The sequence below is a fragment of the Lithobates pipiens genome, unplaced genomic scaffold (genome assembly GCF_037356315.1).
Source record: "Lithobates pipiens isolate NorthernLeopardFrog02 unplaced genomic scaffold, aLitPip1_a1.2 Scaffold_8, whole genome shotgun sequence".
NCBI classification, from domain to species: Eukaryota; Metazoa; Chordata; class Amphibia; order Anura; family Ranidae; genus Lithobates; species Lithobates pipiens.
In genome coordinates, this window is record NW_027507903.1 from 59,093,908 (window position 1) to 59,107,978 (window position 14,071).

General features: G+C 48.4%; 1 protein-coding gene across 1 annotated transcript in view; it reads left to right on the forward strand.

Annotated features, from left to right (window-relative positions):
• The window catches only part of SH3GL3 (SH3 domain containing GRB2 like 3, endophilin A3), a 182,019-nt gene that overhangs the window by 111,325 nt on the left and 56,623 nt on the right, over window positions 1-14,071 (forward strand). The window contains exons 4-5 of the mRNA XM_077473421.1: window positions 38-181; window positions 11,956-12,089. Of these exons, the coding sequence (XP_077329547.1) occupies window positions 38-181; window positions 11,956-12,089 (278 nt within the window). The remainder of the gene's footprint in view (window positions 1-37; window positions 182-11,955; window positions 12,090-14,071) is intronic.

Consider the following 14,071-nt stretch of genomic DNA (forward strand, 5'->3'; position numbering starts at 1 on the left):
ATGAAGAAAAAGTAATATACAGTATTTTTTTTTTCAGCATATCGAGCTAGATTGGGAATGCTAAATACCATGTCAAAAATCAGAGGACAAGTTAAAACAACGGGCTACCCTCAGACCGAAGGTTTACTTGGAGACTCCATGCTACGATATGGCCGAGAACTTGGAGAAGAGTCGGAATTTGGTGAGTGAATAGGAAGGAGTTGATGTACTAAAGGCAAAATAGGCAGTTCACTTTGCAATGGAATTGCAACTTTTACAAATAATTTTTCCCAAAGCTTAATGAAGTGAATTTTTTCTTTATAAAGATTACCAAATCGCAGGCAATTAAATGAAGGAAAGCAATGTTTGCAATAATTGGCTTGGCTGATGGAAGGTGGCAAAGCTTCACCTCATTCACTAAGCTCTGGGGAGACTTTCCTTCCAAGGCACAACTTCCCTTTCAAAGTGAATTTGCCTTTAGTAAATTAACACCGGTATTGGTGTCAATATTTTACACTCTCAACCTTGTACAGTGGTATTGCCTCTTTTAAATTGCAATATTTTGTGAATGTGAGAACAGAATGCCAGCCAATGATTGATTTACAAAATATAAATTATGGTGCCCATAAATAAAAATTGTTTTATTACAAAAAAAATTGCTCATTTGACTTCATTCTTCCTTTTTGTGCAAATATCAACTTTTTTTCTCTTTTTAAACATTTGTTTATACAATAGTATTACATGTAGAGATTTGTAAATTTAGCAACGAAAGATGTTCGTAGCTCCGTGCTGGCACTCTGCTTCCTGCTTTACAACTATGGACATACGAGTCAACCACTGAGGCGTCTTTATAAAGCAGTGAATGTGACACCGGTGGCTAATCACTTCCTGTAATTTTAAAATCCATACATTAGGAATATTCACTTAGAGTGAATAGTTGGGTGAATGTCACATTTAAAAGAGAAATATTGGTATTTTATTTAGAATCCTACTTGGCAAGGTGGTACTTCCCGATGCTGCATCTGTCCCCCGCCGGCTCTAAGGTGATGATCGCTCGGTTCTCGGTGCTCCTTAAGCAGAAAGCTAGTGAATGTCAGTCACCGCGCTCTGCCCTTCCCAACCTCCCCCCGGCACCCACTAGGCTTTGGAGGGGGTGGGAGCAACTGGCACAGGCTCCCAGCAGCTTGTCGAGAGGCTAAACCATGAGGGCTGATCTCGACCATACAGTCGCAATTTTTCCCGAGCCTGTACTGGCTCTGTGACGTCTGCTTTGGCTGTCCTTCTCCTTTGTAACTGATTTATAAATATACCCTACTAGACTTGCATTGTGATGAAGAGCAGTAAATGTAGCCATTGTGTGGGAATTTCCTAACCCAGTTGTCTAACTTTCTGTATATGGCAGGGGCAGGATGGCAAAATGGAATGTATTAAAGTAATGGTAATATAGAGATTAAATATCTCTCAACGTAGATAGAGGGGATTATTTTTACAGAATGAAGCCGACTGGATATATATCTTTGGGTGTAGAAAGAACCTAAACCAGGGATATGCAATTAGCGGACCTCCAGCTGAACTACAAGTCCCATGAGGCATAGCAAGACTCTGACAGCCACAAGCATGACACCCAGAGGCAGAGGCATGATGGGACTTGTAGTTTTGCAACAGCTGGAGGTCCGCTAATTGCATATCCCTGACCTAAACAATGGATATTTTTTCTGGCTATACACAGATGGGTAGCAGTATACAGTTTTAGGTGGAGTCATAACAACTGAAGGTTGCTGTTCAGGCATATATGGATGACTTGACACCTTTGTCATAGCTTATCCTCCTTTGGGATAATTATCCACCTTTTAATTTGGTCAATTCAATAGTTAGGATATTTGTGCGGAACACTTACAGAACCATCCAGAAATGCATGGCGATTGATCTATATGTGCACGGAGTTTTAATGACCGATGATACAATTTTCAAAGTAGCTACTACTCGGAATAGGGATACAGATTCTTTCCAACTCCATCCAGCACTGAAAAATACGACAAGGGTGCTCATACTCTGAATGGAATGCATGTTTTTCAGTGCTGGGTGGAGTCGGAAGGAATCTGTATCTACTTTCAAAATTGTATGTGTGAATTGAGCTTAAACTAATTTTTTATGACCGGAAGGTTGTATTTATTTAGCGGAATGCATGTTCGGCAGGAACTTGTAGAGCCAGTAAGATTATCTCATTTACAAATCGGCATCTCTGTTCTGATCAGCAACTAAATGTTGAAACCGTCTATATCCTTGACACTCGAACGTGATTTCCAGTGATGCGAATATCCTGATGTTTTGTCTTTGAGGGTTTTTTTTTCCCCCCCTTATCGTCATTCAGGACAACCACTATGAGAGATAGTCTCCCCCTCTTCCTCTAGGAAACACTGCACCAGCCCATAAATTCTTACTTCCCCTGCCTGACCTCAGTTCTAGTGTTTCCTCCGGTGGGGAGACACTGTGGATGGGACCAGGCTTGAGAGCAGCCAGGGGGACTGCGGCCATTAAAAGAGCCCTTATGAAGGCAGGGGTTTTCCTGGGCACATTTAGTGTTTTTTTTTTTTTTTTTTTGGTTTTGTTTTTACCTGTAACTGAAGCCACCCCCTTCCTTGCTGAGCATGGCATCAGGTTGCGGGGGGCCCCTATCGCGTCCACAGGGCCGCAGCAAGGAACCTTACGCTCTCTCTGTACTCCGTATGGGCTGCATTGTTTGGAACCTGAGCGCTGGACGGCGGGTAACGTCATTTCCGACGGAGGGCGGAAGTGTTACCGTTGACCCGTAACTTTCGGTTCCAGGTCACGGAGCTGATAGGGGGCCGAGCACAGGCTGGAGAGAGTCTGTAATGTGCACAGGCATCGTGGGACTCCCTGGAAAGCAACCACCTGCAGTCATGTCAGAGGCAGATGCTAGGACTCATACTGACACCACCTCCAGCCTTCCCAAGGTAAGAGCACCCTGGGGAAGGGTCCTCTCTATCTGGAATTGCCCCTCCTAGTATGGTTCCTATCTGTGGCGTGCAGACCCCCTGGGTGGTCGGGGGGAGGTTCAGATGCCATGTAAGGGGGGTCTAGTGCACTCCCTGGGGGGGTTGTATGCCTGCTTTTTTGTAATGTGTTTTTTTCTGTATTTTTTGATCCATGTTTTGCAGAAAGCAACAGAAAAATCAAAATCAACCCATGGCTCTAAGATGAAGTGTGCCTCCTGTAGAGATGTTTTAGGGGAGTCCTGGACAAAAGTTTTGTGTAAAGGGTGCATAGGCTCCCTGGTCAAAGAGAGAGAAGCTGAGCAGGAGTCTGGGTTGGCAGCCTCTGTAAAGGAGCTCTCATCCAACTTTTCTTCATTTAAATCACTTTTTGAAAAGCTCCCCCCCCCCCCAACCCCAGTCCGCAGGATACAACCCCGCCACAGGCTCGGGGCTCTGTACCTGCCCAACCTGCGACTTCAACTAGGGCAGAGGAAATTGCAGGCCCTTCCGAGGTGGAGCAAAGGCAGCCAGATAGTGGCACCTTAGACTCCCAGGAGGAGTCAGAGGGTGAGGACAAGGATGGAGAGTCCAGAAAGCCCTCTAGGTATAAGTTGTCCTTAGACAAGGTAGAGCACCTCCTGGAGGCAATTTACACATCCCTCGGTACAGCTAAGGAGTCTATTCTATCCTCTTTCCCCATGATTCTACGTGGTGTCGCATACATAGCAGACGCCTCGGCAGAGTCACTCCGCATGTCTGCCAGGTCAGCGGCTCTGGCCAACTCTGCCAGAAGAGCCTCTGGCTGAAAACTTGGCCCAGCGACAGCGCCTCTAAGGTCAAGTTGTGTGGGATACCCCTGACAGGGGATCTCCTCTTTGGTCCCGGTTTAGATACTGTCCTAGACTGTACAGCGGACAAAAAAGTCTTTCCCTCTAAAACGGAAAGTTCCGGCTCAGACTAAGAAAGGGTTTCATCTGCAAAAGGGTAGGGAAACTTCAAAGCCAGAAGGTCAAAAGAAATCTTGGGGCCAAAAAGGCAGGGGCCGAAGAGGGGTGATTTTTCGCCCTCCTGAAAAGTAAGGAACAATGGCTCCTTTTGGTGCGGTGGGAGGAAGACTGGGGGCCTTCCTTCAGCAGTGGGAATTAATCTCGCCCAACCAATTCATCCTGGGGGTCATAAGAAGGGGGTACCCCCTGGAGTTCACAAGCCCTCTCCCACAGAAATTCCTTGTCACGCGTCTTTCCAGTTGCGCGACAAAGGCCGAGGCTCTAAGGGATCTAGAACAACAGAGGGTAGTTCGCAGAGTTCCAAGGGGGGGAAGGAGAGGGATTCTATTCCCACGTTTTTGTGGTGAAAAAACCCTTGGTGAAATTCAGACTAATTCTGAATTTAAAACCCCTAAACAGGTCAGTCACTTACAAGAGATTCCACATGGAATCAATCTTTACGGTCAGAGCCCTGCTTCCGCACAATTGCTTCATGGTCTCGCTGGACCTGAAGGATGCGTATTTACACGTTCCTATCGCAGAAACATCTCAGAGGTTTCTCCGGCTAGCTATAGACCTGGATGGAGTAATAGTGCACCTGCAGTTTCAGGCACTGCCTTTCAGGCTATCCTCCTCGCCCCGCATTTTTACCAAGGTCTTGGCGGAGGCCATAGCTTTCCTGCGACTCCAGGGAGTCTCAGTCATAGCGTACCTGGACGACCTGCTCCTATTTTGCAGTATCCCCAGAGAAGCTACCCAGGGACCTGGACCTAACAAAAAGGGTCCTAATAGGCTTGGGGTGGCTACTGAACTTAGAAAAGTCCAGTCTGATCCCTTCACAGCGGATTATGTACCTTGGATACCTTCTGGACTCAACGCAGTTGACAGTGTTCCTTCCAAGGGAGAAATTCCTAAAACTGGACAGAGCGGTTGCCTCTTTACAGTGTAACCAGCGGGTCTCCAAGAGGTGTCTGTCGACTCTGGGCCTTCTAACTTCTACTCTCCCAGCAGTGCAGTGGGCAGGACTGCACTTTCGTCCCCTGCAGACGTTTGTCCTAAGGGTATGGGATCACAGTCAGAGAGACCTAGAAGCTTTGTACATGTTCCTCACCACGTAAAAAGATTTCTCTGGTGGTGGAGGAGGGAAGAGAACCTGTCGCAGGGACGTCTGTGGTTCCTGACAGTCTCTCAGATAGTAACCACGGACGCAAGCAGATCTGGGTTCCCTTCTGGCTCAGGGCTCCTGGGAAGGCGATGAAATAAAAAAGGTCGTCCAATTGGAAGGAGCTGAAGGCAGTGGGACTAGCCCTCAGGTTCTTCAGGAAAGAACTCCAGGGCCACCACGTCCATGTACGGTTGGACAATTTTTCGACTGTGGCCTATATAAACAAGCAGCACAAGAAGCGGAGCCCTGATGGCCCTGGCAACAGACATTCTGAGCTGGGAGTGGATGCATTGTCCCAGAGTTGGCCGTTCAGGATATGTTATGCCCCCCCCCCCCCCCTTTCCGGCTCTGTTGTCGGCAGTGCTGAGGAAGTTTCTAACAACACGGTTGGTTTTATTGAGAAGACAGAACATACCAAGCAATATACATACATCTCAGCAGACTGGTACAGCACAGAAGTAATCCAAGAATACTATAACATAACAAATGAGCCAGAATAGCAAAAATTGCAAATGAAAAAGAAAAAGGAGTGTGCCCATACAGCAAGCTCACCTACAAACCCCTCCCATACCCTTACCAAAAATACCAGTGCGGAGGGAAAAAGGGGGGGGGAGAGAGAGAGGGGGGGGGGGAGAGAGAGGGGGACGAGGGGGAGGGGGGGGGTGGGGGAGAGAGATAGGGGGACGAGGGGGGGGGGTGGGGGGGGGGAGGGGAGGCTCAACTGCAACATTTCAAGAGTTCAAAACTGTTCCACCCAAGGTAACCATACCCGGTCAAACTTCTGCGGGCACCCTCTAACCAGATAAGTCAATTTGTATAGGGGGAGGACAGCATTAACCGCCGCATCCCACCGCTCCACCGTAGGGGGAGAGGATGATATCCAATGCCGAAGGATCTCCCTCCGGGCGTAAAACACCAGGAGAGAGAGCAACAGCTTACTGTACCGAGGACGCTGTTCATCATCCTGAATCCCCAGGAGGGCGAACTCAGGCGTCATAGGAATCGTCAGTTGCAGGCGAATGTTTATACAGTCAAAAACATCCCTCCAAAACCGAGCAATTCGGGGGCAGTCCCAAAACATGTGCAGAAATGTGCCTTCAGGGTAATGACATCTGGGGCATTCCGGGGACCGTTGGGGATACATTCTGTGCAGCCTCTGCGGCGTAAAGTATACGCGATGTAAAAATTTTGTGTGTATTAACCGGTCCCTAGAGGAGATCAGCAGCCGGGACCCATCCTCGAAACACTCCTCCCAATCCTGCCTATCCAAATCAGGGATGTCCGCACGCCACTTGTCCCAGAGGGTATTCATCCTAGGGGAATCGGAGCGCAGCAGAACCTGATACAGCGTGGTAAGGGTCTTAGTGAGATTTTCCTGCGCCAGGGCATCTTCTACGGGGTCCGCACACAGCACAATAGGCCCGGGAAACTGTGCCCTGGCCGCATGTCGCAATTGGTAGTAACGAAACAGCATAAACCCAGGAAGCCCCGATCTGTCCACTAGACTCCTAAAGGGCAGTAAGGACCCCTCGGCATAAATATCCCTAAGGGTCCGAATATTATATCGGGCCCACAGCTGCGGGTCTGGAATCGACTGGAAGTGGGGGAGACTCGGATTACCCCACAACGGAGCAAAGGGCGAGTATCGATCTTCACGAAGAAAACGCCTTCTGGCCACCGCCCAGGCCCGCAGGGTCGTCGCAGTAGCCGACGGGAGAGAACGATACGCCCTAGGACCCCTGTACACCAGATTCCCGAGCTCTCGCATAGAACCCAAGGCCGCTGCCTCCAGTCCCACCGCCGCATTATCCCCCGACTGTTCAAACCACCATCGCACCGACACTAAAATCGCCGCCCAGTAATACACCTGCAAGTTCGGCAAAGCCAAGCCCCCGCACCTGACCGGCAGCTGCAGGGTAGCTCTAGCCAGTCTAGGGGCCCTGCCATTCCACAGAAAAGTGCTCAGATAACTCTCCAGCTCCCTAAAAAAGGAGCTAGGGAGCCACACCGGGCAGTTGCGGAACATGTACAAAAAGCGCGGGAGGAACATCATCTTGAAAATATTAATCCGACCCAGTAGGGACAGGGGTAAATCTTTCCACTTAACACAATGGTCTTTAAATTTCGCCACCAGGGGTTGAAGGTTAAGCCGGCGAAACGTCCGAGTCTCCCTCGCAACCAACACTCCCAGATATTTAAATTCTTCCACCCAAACCAGCGGGGACTGTGTCTGCACCGCCCTCGCCTGTGAGTCCAGAGGGAATAAGACAGACTTAGACCAATTGATCTGGATGCCCGAATATCTGCCAAACTCGGTAAAAATAGCTAGGGCCGCCTGCAGCGAGGCCCCCGCATCCTCCAAATACAACAGGGCATCATCAGCATAAAGCGATATTTTCTCCTCCAGAGGGCCCACACAAAGACCCTTAACCGCCACCGAGTCTCTAATTAGAATCGCCAAGGGCTCAAGCGCCAAAGCAAACAGGCTGGGTGACAACGGGCACCCCTGCCTGGTGCCCCTCTGGAGGAGAAAAAAATCGGAGAGGGTGTCATTTGTGCGAATCCTGGCCCTCGGACTCCCATAAAGCAACCGTAACCAACCTAGAAATTTAGGACCTAGCCCGAACCTCCGGAGCACTTCCCAGAGGTAGGCCCACTCCACCGAATCAAAAGCCTTCTCTGCGTCCAGAGAGGCTATGACTCGAGTGCCCATGTTGTCATGGGACATGTCCAAATTAAGAAAGAGCCTGCGAATGTTGATATCAGTGCCCTTCCCCGGCATGAACCCCGTCTGGTCCCGGTGGACAAGGTCCCCCAGGACCTGCATCAACCGGCATGCCAAGATTTTGGCCAGCAGCTTAGCATCAGCATTAAGCAGTGAGATGGGCCGATAAGCCGCACAATCCTCAGGGTCCTTACCAGGTTTGGGCACCAACACCACCACCGCCTCGGACATGGACTCCGGGAGTGCGCCCAAATCCGCAAACTGGGAAAGAAGGGAAACCAACCTCGGGGCCAACAATTCCTGATGCGCAGAATAAAATTCGATTGGGAGACCGTCCGGACCCGGGGCCTTACCCGCCTGCATACACCCCAACGCCATCTGCACCTCCTCAAGAGAAATATCACGCTCCAGGTCTTCCCGCCGAGCCGGGCTCAGGCATGGGATGTCCACCCCATCCAAGAACCCAGCCAACTCCACCTCCGAGTAGCCGACCCTAGAGGAGTACAGTCCCCGATAATAGTGCAGAAACCAATCGTTAATCGCCTCAGGGGTGGTCAGGGGGGCACCCCCGGCATCCCTCAAGCGCCCGATGTGGGTCACCGGGCACTGTCCCCTAGCCAGCCAGGCCAGGAGCCGCCCGTTTTTATCACCATATTCGAACACCCTCTGGGCACTAGATAACATGGACTTCTTGGTCAGGTCAATCCTGAGCAGCGACAACTCCCGAAGGGCACCCTGCCAAAGGGAGTAATTATTAGGCTGCGGGTTGGCGACAAACCCCATCTCCAGATCCCGCGCCCGGTTCTCCAATCGCCGCAGAGACTGCACGTACTCCCTCTTTCTTTTAGCAATCCTACGCATATATTCGCCCCTAACCCAGGCCTTGAAGGCATCCCAGACACATAGGGGGTCAACCGACCCCTCATTATGCAACCAGAAGTCGCACAGCGCCTCTGGGATCTCCTCCCGAATGCCCACCTCCTCAATCCAGTACTTCGACAGCCTCCACAATCTCGGGCCCGGCGCCCTACCCCCGCCAACCGACACCAACAAGGGAGCATGGTCCGATATACCCCGAGAGAGGATCTCCGCAGAGACCGTCTCTCGTAGCCGTGCTGAGGAAGTTTCAACTAGAAGACACGTCACTGATTCTGGTGGCTCCACATTGACCGAAAAGGGCATGGTTTTCGGTGCTCAGGCAATTAGCAGCGGAATCTCCCCTTTTCCTTCCTCCACTGGAGGATCTCCTCTCGCAGGGCCCAGTCCTCTGTCCACAGGTTCATCAGTGGAAATTAGCGGCCTGGCTACTGAGGAGGGTATATTAAAGTCAAAGGGGTTTTCAGAGAGATTAATCTCTACTCTCCTCAATAGCAGGAAAAAGGAGACACGCCGGATATATAAAAAGGTCTGGCTTTGTTTCAACGAGTGGTGTGCGGGAAGCTCTTTTTCAGTGCAGAGCCCCATAGCTGTGTTGTAATTTCTACAGTGCAGGGCGGACAAGGGATTATCCATAGCTACCCTGAAGAGTCAGGTATCGGCACTTAGTGCTTATTTAGAAAGATCTCTGGCCACCAACCCGTGGGTGGTCAGATTCTTTAAGGCCTTGTCTAGACAGAGACCGGTGGGAGGTCCTCCCTTTCCCAGTTGGGACCTATCCTTAGTTTTGCAGAGCCTAACGGGACCTCCCTTTGAGCCTCTAGACGAATGTTTGCTAAAGGATCTCACCCTAAAGACGTTATTTTTAGTTGCAGTAACAACTGCCAGGAGAGTCAGCGAGATTGAAGCTTTATCTATTAGACCTCCTCCTTTTTTTTGTTATTTTTCCAGACCGAATAGTTCTCAGGGCTGATCCGGCATTTTTGCCCAAGGTGGCTTTGGGGTTTCACAGAAGCCAGGAGGTAGTTCTACCTTCATTTTGTCCCAACCCCTTCAGGTGAAGGGGAATGGAAATTTAATTTTCTGGATGTAAGGAGAATGTCCTAAAATACCTGGAGCTGACTAGGTCAGTGAGGAAGTCAGACTCTTTATTTGTTTTATTTTCCGGTGCCAGAAAGAGTTGCAGAGCATCTCGTCGCACTATTGCCAGATGGCTTAGGTCAACCATTGCGCAGGCTTATACATTAGCAGGGAAAGAGATCCCTATGGGTATCAAGGCACACTCCACCAGAGCCATGGCAACATCTCGGGCAGAGAGGGCTGGAGCAACGCCAGAACAAATCTGCAAGGCAGCAACATGGTCCAGCTACTCCACCTTTGTAAAGCATTACAGAGTGGACCTGGTGTCGGCAAATTGGCAGACCTTTGGCGGAAGGTTCTGCAAGCTGTAGTCCCACCCTAGTTGGTAAGTGCTTGCTTTTATCCTCTCATAGTGGCTGTCCTGAATGACGAAAAGGGAAAATTAAAGTTACGCTTACCGGTAACGTCTTTTCCTGTAGTCTTTCATGACAGCCCTAGTTACCCACCCGAAGCTTCCCCAGGCAGGGGAAGTAAGTATTTATGGGCTGGCGCAGTTTCCTAGAGGAAGAGGAGGAGACTATCTCTCATAGTGGCTGTCCTGAAAGACTACAGGAAAAGACGTTACCGGTAAGCGTAACTTTATTTATTTATTTTTTAAGTGTCCTTATACTTGTGCTCTCAAGGGATGTCAATTATGTACATTTGGTGCATAAACTCTTTAGAACAGCTATGTGGAACACTGGTAGCACAAATCACATTTAAAGAAGAACTAAAAGCAAAACACTTTTTTTCATTAGACTAGAGTAAGGGAGGGTTATAACCTAAGTCCAGTTTAATTTTGGCATCTGTGTCCCATTGGGGAGATTTTCCTGTCTCATAGCCAAAACAGGAAGTGAGAGAAAATCTCTCTAAAGCAAAGGAATCCCTGGTTTTTACCAGGGTCACCAGAACTAGTGTCCCTGTTGGAAGAGATCCCACTATTCCTGTTCTGGGGACAACCAGAAATCCCAACTTTTACTTTCGCTTTTGATGATAATGGTAAACAGGACAAATAGGGTGAAATAGGGACTCAAACAGCAGTAGAAAACCACAAAAAAAGCATATAGCCAAAGCTCGGCGGATGTCAGCTGGTCTAGGCTCTGAAAAGATCCCAACCATATGGAATACACTTGGCAACCTATATCAGAACCTGGCTCAGCCTCTCTGTGATCTGCTGAGAGTCTGAGCCAGCCCCTCCCACCACCTCCACAGTCCAGCACTTCAGTGAGTGCTGGAGGGGCAGAGCAGAGAGCTGGAGACTGACAGTCACCACTCTGATCAGAGTGAAAGAGGAGAACTGAGTGACCACCTGGTGGGGGACAGATGCAGCATCGAATCGATAATGGACACCTGGGGGGGTATAATGTTGTGTTGTGTGTGGTGGTGTGTTTTTTTTTTTTTTTGTTTTTTTTTTAGTTCATACTTTTGAAAAGCGGCACTAAAACTAGCGGTGCTTTACCGCTAACGTGGCCGCGCTAACAGTGTGAAAGTGGTCTTAATATTATTTGAGGAAATGTACTTGACATTATGGGGCAGTTCTTACATAGACTTTATGTAGCCCCAGTTCAACTGGGGGTATTCCATTTTAAGGTGGAGTTACCTTTCTGATTTGTGCTGGTAATTGTATCTCACTTGGTACTGTAGCCAAGTTTTGGTGACCAGTTCTGTTTGAGACATCCATCTAGAAGACCCTGGATTTCTTCCCTGTACTCCACTGAATGTAATATGGGGGGGGGGGGGTTTGCAGGCGCCAGGACACAATTTCTAGTCGGCGACCTGGCACCTGGGGTTTGCCAGGATCATCAAGGCACAATCGCTGTGCTCCACAAGTAACTAGAAAGCAGAAACTGCATTGGCATCAAATATATACCTATATGTTTCCATTTTCCAAATATTGTACATCAAACTCTTAACCCACGCTTAAATTATTTATGTTGGAGGAATCTTTCACACGTTAAGTCTATAATTCCCTTTAATAAACCAGAGTCCTATATTGCTAAGTACAGTAGAGTAGTTATGTACTCTGCATGAGATATGCCACTATTGTTTGCCTCTAAATTAATATTTGTGGCCTGTGCAGTTTATCAATAAACTCTCCATTTATACCAGGCAGTGCTTTGTTGGATGTCGGGGAATGTATGAAGCAAATGGCTGAAGTGAAAGATTCTCTCGATATTAACGTCAAACAGAACTTTCTGGATCCACTACAGTGCTTACAAGACAAAGACTTGAAAGAGATTGTGGTAGGCATTCGCTATTTTCCTTTTATTGCACAGCATGAGTATACATGTAACCATATTTAAAAAATCTAGTACTGAGGTGGTATTCCATGTTCAGTGACTATTTGCAGAAGAGATTTAGCCCAGAACGAGTACCTTTCTAATATTCGTTCAGCCAGGAAATTGTTTTCCTTATTTAGCCAGATGGAATTTGTTTACCTGGATCATTGATGACTGGGACACAGCTGTTTTTCCTGTACTTCTATCTCCCTTCCTATTTCCAGACTGATCACTGAACATACAACTTTCCATTTAAATGTATTGTTTAGGTGACTTAAGCAGGACCTGAACCTAAAGCTGACCTCCATGTATGATTATTGTATAGTTACATTAGTCCAGCTTGGACCATTGTAAGTGTTCCAATCCCAAACCTGTGGGACTGCTAGGAAAGCCGACAATCCCTTTAGTAGTCGCTGCTCCAACAGTGATTTCCACTATCTTCCAGATTCTGTGTCAGGTAGCTTTCCTTCTGCTCACTGGGGGTCCCTTGGTTAGCACTGCTGCCATTCACAGAACACCTTCTATTTGTTCAATGATTACAAGGCATGTTGTGATTGGGCGAGGTAGAGATGGTGACATCACCACCCCACCTCTTCACCTGGCCCAAACAGAGAATGCCATGTATTCACTGAAAAAAAATACAAGGTGTTCTGTAATTGGCAGGGCAAGCGACCCTCTGTGGTTGCTATCCAGAATGGAAGCTGCTCACCCAGAACCCAGACGATTGCAATGATCACTGTCAAAACTACTACAGTGTTTCTCAACTTCTACAGAGGTCCCTAGGTATGAGACATTAATATATTGCATTATTCTAAGCTAGATCAATGTAAATAAAGATCATTAAAAAGCATTTCTTTGTGGGACACAGCCTTAAGTAATTACCTTCAGGTGATGGACACTGGTATACCCAATCCAAGAAGTTCACTCCCTATAGAACACCTCCTCCTTCCAGGAGCACATACGTTTTTTCGCCAGTGTCTAAGGTGTTGGTCACGAGTGAAGATGTGCTTTGCGGAGCTCCACTGGAGGTCCTGCTAATTGTTTTACTGTGGCAAATTTTACTGTTTGTCCTACTGCTGATGGGACTCTGCCTCCCAACCACCACCAATCCCCCATCCCCCCGTGTAGGGTCTATGAACCCGAAAAACGGCGGGCACGCAGGTGGGACCATTTTAAATATAAAAGAGGGCAAAATTTTACTAGGATGGGGCGGGGCCTAAACGCGGTGCCGTGAATGCCCACGAGGGCGCACGGTAGGCTAAAAACAGATAAAACTACATCTGTGACATTCTCTCCTCGGCTAATGCGGAAGAGACAAGCGGCCTGCAACACAGGGACACAGGACCTGTGGGACACGTATGGGTTGCCAAACTGGCATTCCTGATACAGGAAGGACACACCACCACCCCCCCAGCTCTAGGCTGAACTTTACAGTGGCTTTAAATGTCATGACTATTTTGCAACGATTTAGTGCAATTTGTATAGTGCCTCTGTTTTTGTACTTAGGACTATGCTTACCAAAAAAGACACCGCAAAAGAACAAAGTAAAGATTTCACCCCCAGGCATTAGGATCTCGTGTCGCATTTCCATGCTGTCATCCTCGCCTGAATTACCAGTAATGGCAAACCAGGGTGAGCCATTGGAACAAATTGATGGTGCAGCTGCTTCTCCCATCTTAGCCCCTGTATACGTGACTGAAGATGCCCTTTCCTCCTCCCTGCAGGGTCTGGAAGGAAGATTAGTGACTTTAATCGCATCATCCTCCATTCAAATGGATACTAAGCGTGCTAGATCCCCCTCCCCCACTTCGCAACCTTTTCAAGGGGAACAGTGGGCACAGGATGAGGTGTTGCCCTCAGTCGATCAGGAGGAAAAACAAACTGATGATTCCTCTACGGAGGAAACAACGGTAGATGAACCTTTTTCAGCCTCTCAATATGAGAAA